Source organism: Glandiceps talaboti, chromosome 4, assembly GCF_964340395.1.
Source record: "Glandiceps talaboti chromosome 4, keGlaTala1.1, whole genome shotgun sequence".
Classification (NCBI taxonomy): domain Eukaryota; kingdom Metazoa; phylum Hemichordata; class Enteropneusta; family Spengelidae; genus Glandiceps; species Glandiceps talaboti.
In genome coordinates this window covers 402,932-418,419 of record NC_135552.1, presented here as the reverse complement: position 1 = coordinate 418,419, position 15,488 = coordinate 402,932, and the positions used below count along the sequence as shown (strand labels likewise).

The window sequence follows — 15,488 nt, the reverse complement described above, 5'->3', positions numbered from 1 at the left end:
GATGGGTAGATGGTTGAGTGGTAAGGGATGGTAAGATGGACAATTGGGCGTTATTTCTAGTCAAACTTGCAATCAAATTATGTCTAAGCAAGCATGTATCTATAAGGGAATGAAAATGACAGACGATGAATTATGATGTACAATGAATTTTATTTTCAAATAAAACTTCTGAATTGAAACATTTACAAGTATTACATACATACATACATACATACATACATACATACATACATACATACATACACACATACAATGCATAGTATGAACATGTATGTAAGCCTTCAGTAGGAGTGCTGTAAGGTACTACCAGAATCAGTTGGATATATAAAAACATGTATGCACCATTACCATTAATAACTGGACAATTTCCATTTGAAATTTTACATGAAATGTCAATTTGCCCTCATGCTTATTTGTTGTCTACAAATATAAAATGGACAGAAAATGTTAAAAACAATCCAATTATTTTAATAATGATGGTATTTCAGACCTACACCAACAACAAAATTATTCAACACAGTGTCATGTGTTAATTTGTACTACAGTGACATTTGTCTGGTTTTGACTTTGGTATATTTGTATAAAGATGTAGAGAGCAACTTGACAGTTCATTATTTCTATGAATTAATTACTCCAAATCAGCCATGTTTAGATTTATGATTCGTATATGAAAGGTGGAACCCCAAACACCATACCTGAAAAAGACAATGCAAAAATGTTATTGCTGAGATAAACAGTGAAACTTACATCTAGCATAAAATATTATAGAAACCAACTCTAATGTAATCTAAATTTAATTTTTCTACATTAATCTTTTAAACTATCAGAGTCTATACATATATATTTGTAATCATGAAAAGATACACTTCACATTGTAGCATCAAAATAGTTACATTTCACTGGATAATTTTAATCTTCACTTTAACAAATATTTGTCTCACTTGTCATCCTCAGAAATACCATCTACATTACCATCACTTTCCCCCACTTCATTAATTATTGCATCCTGGATTTCTGTGACAAGTTTTAACCATGTTGATTTAACAACCCTACTTTTACTCAGTCTAGTTACTTTACTATCCCACTCTATTCTTCTTTCTGGAGACATCACTGACAAGCAGGATTGTATTTCACACTTTAATTGTGCCACAGATTTAGATTCTAGTTTGTTATATTTTGCCCTTTCTTCTTTAGTAACAAAAATTACAGGGACGTGTTCTCTTCTCTGAGGGAACCTAGAGGCCCATAGATACTCAGTGACAAATCTCATTCTTCTCATACCTGCCTCGCTATTAAAATCTAGCAAACCAATGTCAAGATCCTCCCCATGAATATTGGTAATTGTTCTACCTGGGTTAGGTGTAAGATATGCTTTGGACCTTAACACCACTTTGAAGTTAACAAGATCGTTTTCATATGGAGGAAGATTGCGATCAAATGAATTATCAACTCTCATTCCTAGTGCCATCAATGTGGTGTTACGGAGACATACAAGACTGTCATGGTTGTGAATGACCCTTTCCCACTTAGTATAGTCAGGAGTCCCCACTATCCATGATTTGATTGATTTATTATATTCTTCAAGGACAAAGTCCAAACCCTGGTGTTTACTTGGCTTTCCAGATCTAGAAACAGATTCATGTTGTTCTAATACCTCCCTTAGGGCCTCTGGCCAACACAATCTATCATACTCATCCCATGACTCTATTTCCTGGTATTTTGGGTGACAACGTCCAAACCAAACTGGAGAAAATAATTGTCTCCCTGCTCTGAAAAGTTTAGTATCATTGTTTCGGACCCCCTTCCTGAACAAATGAATTCCAAGGCAATGTTGCAGCATTGTTGTCCAAACAAACTGTATCGTTTCATCACTACTTTTGTTCCTTATCCATTCCAAAAAGTCATAAGGTGATGGAACTTGAGACTCACACGTATATGGCCAAAGTAACTCTTGATAGATAGCTTCATGGAATTTACAGAAATTATCAAAACTTTGATGGTGGTCCCCACATCTCTTAAAGAAAAGCTGAGCCTTCTCAGTCACAAAACCCTGTGTCTTCCCAAACTCTGAATAGATAATTTCCCAATACATTTCTGCAAAAGATCTTATCATATTCATTTCTTCATGACCTGGACCAGTGCGAAGAACCACCCAATCAAACTCATCCCCATACTTATGAATAGCTGTTCTTATGATGTGCTGGGGTAAGCCATCACATCTTACAATGGTCCATTCCCTCTTTCCTTTACCGTTGCAGTATTTATGAATCCCTGCATGTTTCCCTATTGCCCTAAGAATTATTACAATAGCTTCCAGAGAAGATGGGTTTACAAATATAGGGTCTACAAGACTAATATTGGCCTTCCTAGCTTGGTTAAGTACATTTTCAGTGTCTGGGGATTTTCCTTCATATTTCATTACTACCCGTTGGGTACCTCCCTCATTAGTCACTGTGTGGCCAGTATACTCATGAAATACAATTGTATTATCATCACAAGTGCTTTTTGTCCTGTATGTCTTTGTATCCACACCTTTTTTACTCTTTCTTTTCAAACCAAAGTTACCACAATTTACACATTTAATTCTATTTTCAACCTTTGGATGGCTGTGATTACATACACTACAGATGTCAGTGGCATTACTTTCTACTTTGTTTCCCACAACATCAGTTGATTCATTCATTATCTTAGTGAGTTGTTCTGAAATAAACTGTATCTGTTCAGTATGGACTAACATTTCAAGTTCAGGTGTCAAAGCCTCCATTGTTTTTACTGATGTTGGCTTCGGCCAGTTACATGGTTTAAACGTGGCTTTCTCCTGAAAATCACACTTCTCACTCAACTGATTTACTATTATAGTTGTAAGGACCTCAGACTTTTGTTTGTTACTATCTCGGCTAAGCCATGTACGCAGTAGTCTTTGTTCATTATCAAAAGCATATTCAATGAGACCATGTGGGGCTGGTTTACAAGAATCTTTCATAGCTTTCAGCCAATTTTGCACAGTGTCATATGAACCAGCTGGTGTACAATGGCTGATGAGATTGCAAGCCATTTCACTCTGTGTCAGAGAGTATAAGACAGCCTGAACTCTAAACATAAGGTCACTAATATAATTTAAATTTCTACTTGCATATATACAATCAATGGCTTGCAACCTCATGGCACTGGTCTTAGTTCTAACTGATTCACTATTCCCTATTAAACCAATCCCACTTTCTGTCTGTTTAGCTGTTATTGCATTTATAAATGCGACAACAACAGGATTTCTAGAATTTATGTGACTGACTAAATTGACATCTATTAGATTATCTAAGCTCCTTCTATCTTTATCCCTGATCAGTTTTGTTGTTTCTTCATAGACATTCTTATTTTCTATGAAACCTATTTGTTTGACTGCCTCAATCCTCTGTTTTTGTGTTTCATACATATTGTCTAATTTCTTTTGTAATTCATCCTTGTCATCTTCTAGTTTATTTTTATCTTCTAACAGGTCCTTATTTTCATTTCTAAGAGTAGTCACTTCTTCACTTAACTCATCTACATCCAGTATTAGGGACTTTACCTGATCTTTCAGCTCACTAATTAGTTGCTGGTATTCGCCTACAACATCAAGGTTGTACATGTTAGCATATTCTGGTATCTGAAATAAGTGTAAAATACAAAACTGTTAAATCTCTAGAAGTTGCATACTTTCATTTCATTTTATGACTCTTAATTACTATGTCACAACTACCTACATGGCAGACATGAATGGAACATACAATATAGCTTGGTATCATTGCCTGTAGTACTGTGTACACCAAAATGTATGATGTTATTGAATCGGTCTACTGACTATGTGCTACATGTTACATGTGTTACAGGTTACATGTTCAAGTGATGGAAAATTGGTATATTCATGTCATTTTTATGTCATGTAATCGCTTTCATATCAGTGAATCTTTCGCTCATGTATACATTGGAACTAATTACATAAACCAGTCCTTCAAGATTATACATGTATGTATGTATGTATGTATGTATGTATGTATGTATGTAATGAAAATTAAGGAGAGACAAGTGAGACATATAGGGATGTAGGAGTCGAACCCACATCCCCTGAATACGAACAAGCGTGATCCTGCCAGCTGAGCTTACTCGTTAAAATAAAATATGCAACATACAGCAGTAACTGTGACTTGCCTTTGTTTCAGGACAAAGTGTATCACCTCTTGCTGCTTCAGGAAATACGACAGTTGTATCTGCAACACCATTATACTTAAAAAAAAAAATTCATTGAATTTGTCAATATCATGATGTTACAAATACATGCATATATTATATCAGCCATCCATAATAATGAAGTACACAATGTACATCGTCAATCATAAATGTAGTACTTAAAAATAGCGCAAATATTGCGTTGCCGCACAACTTCATGTTCAGGGCAATGATAGATATATAATTTTTTGAAGTTTTAAAGTTGAAACCAAAACAAAATTTTCATACCTAATTTCCATCATCATAATCCAGTTTCAGTTGTTTACACACACACACACACACACACACACACACACACAGACAGACAGATGCCGGGCGATCCCTATAGCACTACTGAACCTCAGTTCAGTTGTGCTAAAAAACACTACATAGATTTCATTTATTCAATTTTACAATTATAAGTACAACATATAATACTGTTGAGAACATGTTCAGCAAATATGTACTGTATCATGTAAATTTCGTATAATTTTAAAATTTTTACCATTGCCAATAAAGTAACATATTAAATAATATGCAACACAAATAGCATCTTACCTTTGTGTGACTATCAATTGGGGTTACCGTAGCTATAGCTTGGTTTTGGAGTGATGTACGAGTAATATGACCTGGGATAGATGAACATCCTTTGCTTGGACACTAAATAAATCATACAGCAAAAATCAACCCATGAATTGGGAATTTAGTGAGAATCAAGAAATATATATGCACACTATGAATAATTGGATACTGGAAGTATGGGATTAGTGAAATCAACAATTACTGCTAGTTGGGTATTAGTATTTTAAAACAAAAGTAACTCATTTCAAATCTAAATATTCGTTTTGGGTGTGTTATGCACTCCCACACACATGTACATAGTCATTGTTATTCAAAAGTCTACTGAAAAATCAAGGATGGGTCATTTTCTATTAGAGTATAATGTTTTTTCTACATGTTGCTGTATCTGTGTTGATATAACTGTATACATGGATTGTGTATACAGGTGTATTAGCAGATCTTATTTTATCAACATTTCACTGTTTATAATTAAAACACTAATATATCGTTTGGTACATATTCTTAGATAATACAAACTGATAAGTATACATACTTATATCAACAGACCAGTTACATCACTCATACTGTGAAAACATCTCTGAGAAGATGTACAGAAATGTACAGACCATGTAACTGCATTTGTACATGAAATTTTTCAAACAGATCACAGTAGTCATAATTTTACATCTAATATGCTAGCTGTCACATGTCTATTAGTACAGCTATGAAATCTTACCAGATTTATAGACCCTATATAACATCACTTTTTTCACATACCCTGTTTTAGGAGGTGCAGGAGGTCTGTTACAGGCATGTCCTGTAATCTACATGTGGATTTCTAGCTGTTTATATAATGTAAACGGCCTGACCTTACTTATAGCCAATTATATCATATGACTAACCTGTGACTGTGTAATATCATGAATATAGTCGATATCTATACATGTAGCTGGAGATTCTTCATGGGTCTCCTTTCGTTTGCGATCAGCCTGTGAAGAAAGCAATTCCAAATATCACACAAATGAAATACACAAAATAGTACATATCACTCGTAGGTGTGTCACCCCTCGTATCCAATTATTAAACGAGTCGTCAAACAACTACAAATGTACAGTGATCATCAATAAAGTTTTTACACATGCTAACTATACACTGACTGTCAACATAAGTCTACAGAACTATACATATTTGATTTACTGTTACACGAGCAAATCATCATTACAAAAAAAGCTCCCACGAATATAGAAGTAAACTTAGTTTGCTCAGCTGCATCGAAACTCGTCCTGCTTGCAGACTTGAAAGTCGGGATTCAATGCTGACATTGTCCCTTTCCTTCTCAGCTCCGTGTTTAGAGACATTGAATTTGTTAGTCCTGCAACCGGAATAAGTCGGGACTCAATTCTGACAGTGTCTGTAATGTTTCTTGTCAGTGTTCACAATTATCACAAGCAGGACTACATTTGTTATTTGTCAGAGTTGTGTCCCGTCCACGGTCGTCAAACAGGACTGCTCCGGATCCCGCACGAGACGAGGCTCGGTCAGTACAAAGAAAATTTCTGACTACATGTATGTTACAACACAGAGACAGACTGCAAATTGCAAGTGGGATCCAGTGTATCAACATATTATCAGTTCACAACAAAGCACAAGGTCATCGGTCAAACGTGAGAGGTCATTATATACATCGCCCTCAGAGTTATAAAAAACAACCTCTTTTGTACATACCTGAACTTTCCGCTCCGCAACATTATTGAAGTGCTGCGTAAATTCCCGTCGCATTGGAGCCATACGAAGGCAGTTGGTGCAGATACTAGCTGTCCTATGAACTCCAAGTCTAGCGAAGGCATTGCGAAAGTCCTTCCGTACATATTTCGCTATTTCAACCCCGGTTTTCTCACGCTCAGAACCTCTATTCCACCTTTCATGGAAAGGGTTTTTACATTTCTTCTGTGGGCCATGGCCAACAAACACAACGATCACAATAATGCTAATTAAAAATAAAAAGGCTAAAATAATTGCTGCAAGGCTTGACAAAGATTGATGCGTTTGCATTGTTGAACCTTATCTTTAAAAGTGTCGTCTGCTATTGTAAGCTCGAGCTCAGTGACTATCATGACAGATAATCATCGATCGGCAGCGTTAACTGTCAATCATTTGTCAATTGACCAATAGGATGTAGGAGAATATTTTGTGTACATTTTGTAATTTTCTCTCAATATTTGTAATTTCTACAATTGTTTTTGTATGGTGATGTCAATAATCACGTTATTTACATGCTTCATAGAACACTGAATATTATTTTACAGCTGTGATTGGTTAAATTAAAGACATCTCCCTAGGAACGATTCGATCATAAATATTCATATATGCAAAATAGCATGACTATATATGGCGATCTTGTAGACTGTATATGGATAGATTTTGTCTGTAATGGTTTAATGGAACATGATCATCATGATCATGGTGCATGCAAAATCGACGCTTAGTTCGTTCGCGACAGCTGACGCTTCGATGCGTGACGCGCTGCTTGCTGTGCTCGAGCTCGAGCTCAAACGCATTCCTTGCTTAAACTTGTAATACAGAGGGGTAGGACAAGGCATCGAATAAACTAATCGGGACGCTTCAATTCGAACATGTGACCCATGAATTTTCGCTCGAAGCTCGATACCACCTGTTGCCCTCTTGTGGTGAGGTATATATTTCGCATGTTTCAGTACATTGTGGCGTTTGCGGGACAGTAAAACAGCCTATTGCCGAAACAGCATATTATATGAACGGAAGCTCCGAAACGGTGCGTCTTTTGCGAGGGATATAAATAAAAACACAATTGATAATATCTTGGTTTAATCAATATTTGATGCAGTATAGTTACGGTAGGCTCGAACACACAGTCGATTCCGGTCTATATTATTTTCATAAAATTACGCAAAAATAATCATTAAACATTACTCGTCATATCTGTGTCTCTTCAAAATATACCTTTGAATGAAAGAGAAAACGTAACAACATCATTTGACTGCGTAAACAAAAACGCGTAAGTTTGCCCGAAACAGAAAGTGTCCGTGTAAACGAGAGCGATGTGGTTTCAATCTTACGACGAAAAAGAACACCGGAGTGCCTCTGGGATCGGAGTGTCCTACCCTTCCTTTTTTAGCAATTGAGCAAATTGAGCAAATTGAGCAAATGTCGAGCTCGTGCATATGGAATATTCAAAATCCAGTACTTTTATGGACGGTTGCAAAGATTCGAATCATTCGAGCACGCGATCGCGAGCGCGCGACAAGACAGATAATTTATATAACCGTTGGGGGCGCTACACAATCGGTACACTGCTCCACACACGTTAGACGAGACATGCATTAGAGAGGTTTAGATGCGCGTATGTACGTGTGTTCTATACGTGTAGCGTCATAGTCACGTGATTCGAAGCAACTCAGGCGTTCTGTATCAAACGACGCTACGTCAAAATGGCGGTCTACACGTATCTGTAAATACGTGTTGAGTTTTTGTCATTTTCTTCGATTCAAAGGCGTATTTTTTATATCAAAGTTCGGAGGCGTAACGTTAAACTAATTGTTTGGTTTTTGGTTTGGGTAGTTGCAGGAAAAATGGCAAAACTACGGACAAATTTAGAAAACAAAGACGTGTCTGGCCTTCTGGAAAGATGATGTCAACGCGCGCGTTCACTTTCCACTGTTTTTCACGTTTGTGTTTAGAACGCATAACTAAACACAATTTTGTACGCGTCATTACTTGTACGCCTGCACTATCATGCTCCCGTAGACGTACGCGTTCGAACGTGTATCTAAACCTCTCTATTATGCATGTTACGTCCCAGTCCGCCGTATTCTATTTATATTTCAGCGCGTTTCAAGTTACTGTATGTATTTTTCTGTGTATTTTAATTAGATATTAATTATTGATTCAAGATAATGAAGTAATTATAAACTTGACGGAACTTTTTGTTATTGTCTTTATTCATGTTATTCAATTGTTGATAGACACCAGAATTCAGTGTTGCCTCATGCCCTTGTTCCGACTGCTTTTTTTAGCAAATGAGCGAATTGAGCAAATGCCGAGCTCGTGGAGATTGAATTTTCAAAATCCAGTGGACGGTTGCAAAGATTCGAATCATTCGAGCTCGCGATCGCGCGACAAGACAGATAATTTATATGACCGTTGGGGGCGCCACTCAATGGGTACACCACAGCATACACCGTGACATGCAGCATACATAGTTAGACATGCATTACGCATGTTATTGCTACGAGTCCGCCGCATTCTATTTATATTTCAGCGCGTTTTGTGTAAATATTAATTATTAAATCAAGATAATGAAGTAATTATAAACATAATTATAAACTTGACGGAACTTTTTGATATTGTCTTTATTCATGTTATTCAATTGTTGATAGACACCAGAATTGTTGCCTCATGCCCTTGGGTAGGACACTGTTCTTTTTCGTCGTAAGATTGAAACCACATCGTCCTCGTTCACGGACGCTTTCTGTTTCTGGCAAACTTACGAATATTTGTTAATCAGTCAACTGATGTTGTTACGTTTTCTCCTTCATTAAAAGTGTATATTTTGAAGAGACACAGATATGACGACTACTGTTTAATGATTATTTTTACGTAATTTTATGAAAATAATATAGATCGGAATCGTTTCGAGCCTAGGCTACTTTCACAAAAACTTGTGATGGGGGGGGGGAGAGATTTTTTGTAAAACCCTAATTTTTTTTTTCAAGTACCCCCCTGCCATATTCCAAAAAAATTTTTGGAATACTCTTCCTGTGCGTTAACATTCCATACCAAGTACAAAACTGTACATAATACACTTAATACCAACTTTGTCCATTATATATATAATCAATTTGTATATTGTGTGTATATATATACACAAACACTAGTTAAAACAAAATGTTATGTTAACCAGTGCATTGCCTTTCCAAAAAACAACATATACTTGTAAATGAATTACACTTTGAATAACTCTTGTAAAATGATCAACAGACCAACTGAGTCTTTGTTTTCTGTTCATTATTGTATTAGTACATTATACTAGTAGTGTTACAGTTGAATGTCATTTTAGTTGTATTTGCAAATATTGTGATGCACATGTTATCTAAAGAGAGTTTTATACTGTATTGTTCCAGTTCAGTTTCCTAAATGTGTGCTAAAAGAAATCAAATTGGTCTAATAACAGTGAAAAAACTCTTAATAAAATGCATTGCCATGTATCCCGTTCTTGTTTGATGTAAATTAGTTCAATATAATGTCAAAAGAAAATAAATGTATGACTCAAAAATGCCAGCCACATTTCACACATCTAACAGAATAGTTAGTTAGTGCTAAATATTACGTGATCACAATCAATCCCAGTCAACCAGATGCACATGTGTTATGTTTGTGCCTCCTGTATGGTGTACGGACGGACTAGTCTGTCTGTCAATGTCACATTTGCTTCTTATCGTCAAGATGTTGTAAGAATTTGAAAATAGTCTGTGTCTGATCAACAGAATTTCTCTTCCACTAAAGTTTAGACAACATTTAGTTGTACTCACTCATGCAAACGTTGTTGATCATGCTTGAGATGTCACACTGACCTCGTTTCCTTCGACGTCCTTATGAAAATAGGTCAAGGGTTAAATTCACCTAGAACACTTTCGCTCGTGATAACATTGCTAGTCTTGTTTTGCCGCGTAATCGTCAAATATTTTCTAGATATCTTATTTTACACTTTGGGCTTTTTAGTTTTGTCTGATAACCAGCCACCTTGAAAACTATGTACTCACGTTATTTGATTTTCTCTTGATTGGGTTCATTACCATCCACAGAGTGACACGAAGCATTTTCGTTGTCTTTCAAAAAAATTCCTGTCCCGTGCGTGTACTGAAGACTCACTGTACATGTGGCATGGTATATCGTCTATGACTATTTTTGTCTTGTAAAATAAAATTTGAACATGCTGAAGAGAACTATGGCTAGGAATGTCTTATTTTTGTTTTATCTATTTATCATTTTGTTTTGACGTATTGACTGTACTGTGTTGTGACCATATATGTTATATGAACCTGTGTTTGCCATGATCCAGGTAGACACAACAATATGGCAACACTGAATTGCAACATCAGTACAGCGTTGTGTCTTTTTATGTTGATTTCGACAATGATACATGTTATAATTATGTATCAAAATAAAAGCAACTCTCGGTAGTCTGCTATCATCATGAAGCTGACTTGCCTTCTTTATATCAGTTCAAACACAATTTTCGATTTCACTTTGATCATGAGCCACAAGCGGGGAACTACTAAATTGGTCAGGGAACCAGTTACATTTACTGCTGGCCTTCAAAACGTTCGTTGAATCGGTAAAGTTTATTGTGATGACCATTGGCAAGTATAGTGTGTATATTTTTTAGAGTGTTGTGTTTCTTGGTTCATTGTGCACGATTGAAATAGAAACAGGTGAAATGCACATAAAATCGTAATTGCTAATTCGGGTTGGAAACGTGGTAAAGGCAAGGTACTAACCAGTCTAACGCAACGTACTCCTACTAATGCACGAGTCAATGTAATGCCCGAGGGACCCCCACCTCGGGCGATACGAGACAAATGTGGGGGATTAGACCGTGTTTGCCATGAAACAATGCCCGAGGGGTGGGGCAATTGCCTCATATTCACCCCCTAGTCATTTTCACGGACGTAAAAGAGTGGTTGTGTGTCAGTCAGAATTTGTGAATGCCCCACCCATTAGGGTGGGGGAAATGTTGGGAGTATTACTTCTTTTAGGTGGTGATTTTCCAGAATGTCTTGCCCCATGCCCAGGGAGTGGGGAATTTGACAAATTTTATAAGACTAATTTCCAAATCCCCCACTATGCCCCGAGGTGGGGGGGGGGTGACATTGACTCCTGCATAAGGCACATGTTGAAGCCTGTATTACATGTAAACAGACGTGTCGTGTAGTTCTCAACTTGTCATATACTATACTACTAGTATACTTGCTATACTGTAATGTACGATGAAGCAAACTGAATCTTTACAACAACAACAACAACAACAACAACAACAACAACAATGACGACGTTACAAAGAGATACAGAACAACAGGTTTTAGGTCAAATACATGTATCGGCCATGGATATACATGTATGTTATGCAATTCCCTAGAAAGTATACGTAAATAACCGTTCCCTGTAATGAATAGCTGTCATTGAACACCTGTCATTGAACACCATACTATACTTGCTTTGAAAGACGTCAATGCTTATGTATGCTAATGTATGTTAATATGTGAGTAAGTGTTGATCTTGAATAAAGTTTGTCAGTTCTGCAGTACCCTTGAGTCAGTTTGGTCGATTATTACATGGTGTCAGAAGTGAAACAACATGGATCAGCTTGCACCACCTACTAGCTTGAGTTTCAAAGGAAATGTTTCTGAGAACTGGAGAAGGTTTAAACAACAGTTCGAAATCTATCTAGTAGCAAGTGGTATTAGTGCTAAAGATGACAAAGTGCAAGCCATGACACTGCACTCCTAGGCTCCATGTGGCCGGTCCTGAAGCAGTCGAAGTATATAATATATTCCAATGGGGCGCCGAAGGTGACAAAGAAAAACTTGATAAGGTAATGGAAGAGTTTGAGAAATACTGTAATCCACGTAAGAATATTACCTATGAAAGGCACGTTTTCAATACGAGGAACCAAGGTCCATCAGAACATATTGATATGTATGTAACTGACTTGAAATTGAAAGCAAAGTCGTGTGAATTTGGTCAACTTGCTGACTAATACGCGATAGAATTGTATGTGGCATCCAAAATGATCAAGTCCGTGCTCGTTTGTTGAGAGATACTGACTTAACTTTAGTCAGGGCCATTGACATTTGTCGTGCTGCAGAAGCTAGTGAAACACAGATAAAAAATTTGACCGAGAATCACGATGACAAAGTAGTGAATACAGTATCAGGTAAAGACCACAAACAAGGTACACTAAACAAATCTGATAACAACCATGGTAAAAGCCCGGTGAGAGAATAACAGTATTAGCAGTTTGCCCAGTACACAGTGTAGAAATTGTGGTTGGAGACACGAACGAATGCGATGTCCCGCCTATGGTCAAACGTGTCATAAATGTGGAAAGAAAAATCATTTTGCGAAAGTGTGTCGTTCCCCATGGCCGAGGCAAAAAGTCCACGTTATTCATGAAACTGATACAGAAAGTGACGACGAGCAATTCATAATAGATTCGGTAAACTCCAACATCACCACCGAAGAGAATGAGTGGAAAGTAAACATAAATGTAAATGGTCGGAATGCCACATTCAAACTTGATACAGGAGCACAATGTAATGTAATGCAGAAAACAATGTATGAAAAAATCTCAGGAGAACCACTAAAACGTTCAAAAGCTAAACTAGTGACGTATTCGGGTGACAAGATGAAGGTGTATGGAAAAAATGAAATGACTATATGTTATAGAGGTCGTTATCATGTCGCCGAGTTTCACATCGTTGACGCTAATGTTACTCCAGTCCTAGGTCTGAAAACCTGTTCAGAAATGAATCTAATCAAGAGACTGTTTGAAGTGACAACAGACAAAGAAGGTAAAACTTCCATTAACCCAGTTAATATCTTGGATGAGTATCCTGATGTATTTGAAGGATTAGGGCGTGTAAAAGGAGAATATCACATTAAAATTGATCCAACTATAACTCCAGTCGTGCATCCGCCCAGGAAAATCCCATTTGCCCTACGTGACAAAGTGAAAACAGAGTTAACGAGAATGGAAGAAATGGGGGTTATAGCCAGAGTAACAGAACCGACAGATTGGGTAAATTCAATGGTTGTTGTACAGAAGGGTGAGAAGGTCAGAATATGCATTGATCCCCGTGATTTAAATAAAGCTGTCAAACGAGAACATTACCCAATGAAAACTGTAGAAGAAGTGGCGGCAAAACTAGCAGGTGCTAAAATATTCAGTGTTTTGGATGCAGGTAATGCCTTCTGGCAGGTGAAAGTAGATGACGAAAGTTCCAAATTATTAACCTTCAACACGCCTTTTGGCCGATATCGATTTCTGAGACTTCCCTTTGGAATTTCATCAGCCCCGGAAGTTTTCCAGCGAATTGTTGCACAGACGTATGAAGGTCTTGATGGTGTAGATGCTATAATGGATGACGTAATTGTCTGGAGTTCAGATGACAGAAAACAACACGTATCGAGAATACGAAGTGTCATGGAAAGAACACGTGACAGTAATTTAAAGCTGAATAGAAAAAAGTGTAAAATAGCATTATCAGAAGTGAAGTATGTTGGACACAAACTTGGACCGGATGGACTTAGTCCTGATGAAGAGAAAATAACAGCTATCAATGAAATGCCTGTTCCAAAAAACACTCAAGAGTTACAAAGATTTATGGGTATGGTGAATTATCTAGCCAAATTTATCCCTAACCTTTCTACCATTAACCAACCACTGAGGGAATTGAATCAAAAGGGTGTAGCATGGCATTGGGAGGAAAAACACACTCGATGTTTTAACGAATTGAAGTCAGTCATTACCAAGGCACCAGTACTGAAGTACTATGACCTAAACAAATCGGTAACTTTGTCAGTTGATGCATCATCTGTAGGTTTAGGAGCTTGCTTAATGCAAGAAAATCAGCCAGTGGCATATGCTTCTCGCTCTCTAAATATCTCTGAAAAGAATTATGCACAGATTGAAAAAGAGATGCTAGCTATCGTCTTTGGATACACGAAATTCCACCAGTACATATATGGTAAGAGTAAAATCTACATAGAAACGGACCATAAGCCACTGGAAAGTTTATACAAGAAGCCTATTGCGGCTGCACCGCCACGTATTCAAAGGATGATGCTCAAAATCCAAAGATATGATTTGAACGTCCAATACAACCTGGTAAGGATCTCCATATAGCAGACACTCTAAGTAGATCACCAATTAAGAACACAGCTGAGGAATGTACAGATGAATTCGAAGTTCACACTTTGTCAAATATGCCAATCACACACAAGAAAATATCGATTTTCAAAGAAGAAACAAAGAATGATCCAGTATTGCAGAAATTAAGATCTACAGTAATGAGTGGATGGCCGGATAAAAGAGATGGTGTGGATCCTGATATTAGAGAGTACTGGCAATTCAGAGATGAAATAAGTGTTGAGGATGGTTTGTTGTTAAAACGGGAACAACTCTTTGTACCAGCATCACTACGACGAGAAATGGTAGAAAAGATCCATAGTAGTCATCTCGGAGTGGAAAAGTGTAAGAAACGAGCAAGAGATGTACTGTTTTGGCCTGGAATGAGTGCACAAATAACAGATGTAATAACCAGGTGTGCAACATGTAATCGGTTTAGAAATCAACAACAGAAGGAACCGCTCATAAACCATGATATACCAGACCGACCATGGCAAAAGGTGGGCTCCGACCTCTTTGAATGCAACAAAGAAAAATATCTATTGCTCGTAGATTATTTCTCAAAATATGTAGAAGTCTCGGAAATCACAGATACCACAAGTAAAGCCATCATAAAACAACACAAAGAACAGTTTGCTAGACATGGTATTCCTGAAACGATGATATCGGATAATGGCCCACAGTATGACAGTGCAGAATTCAAGATATTTGCTCAGCAATACAATTTCGAACACATAAC

General features: G+C 37.1%; 1 protein-coding gene across 1 annotated transcript; it reads right to left on the bottom strand.

The window, feature by feature from the left end:
- Positions 1 to 312: 312 nt before the first annotated feature.
- On the bottom strand, positions 313 to 6,855 carry LOC144433623 (uncharacterized). The gene is made up of 6 exons (XM_078121960.1): positions 6,529 to 6,855; positions 5,706 to 5,792; positions 4,801 to 4,902; positions 4,186 to 4,260; positions 3,566 to 3,643; positions 313 to 695 (listed from the first exon to the last, which is right to left on the bottom strand). The coding sequence occupies exons 1-6, from the start codon at positions 6,853 to 6,855 to the stop codon at positions 639 to 641; spliced, it is 726 nt and encodes a 241-aa protein (XP_077978086.1). The 3' UTR covers positions 313 to 638.
- Positions 6,856 to 15,488: the final 8,633 nt, after the last annotated feature.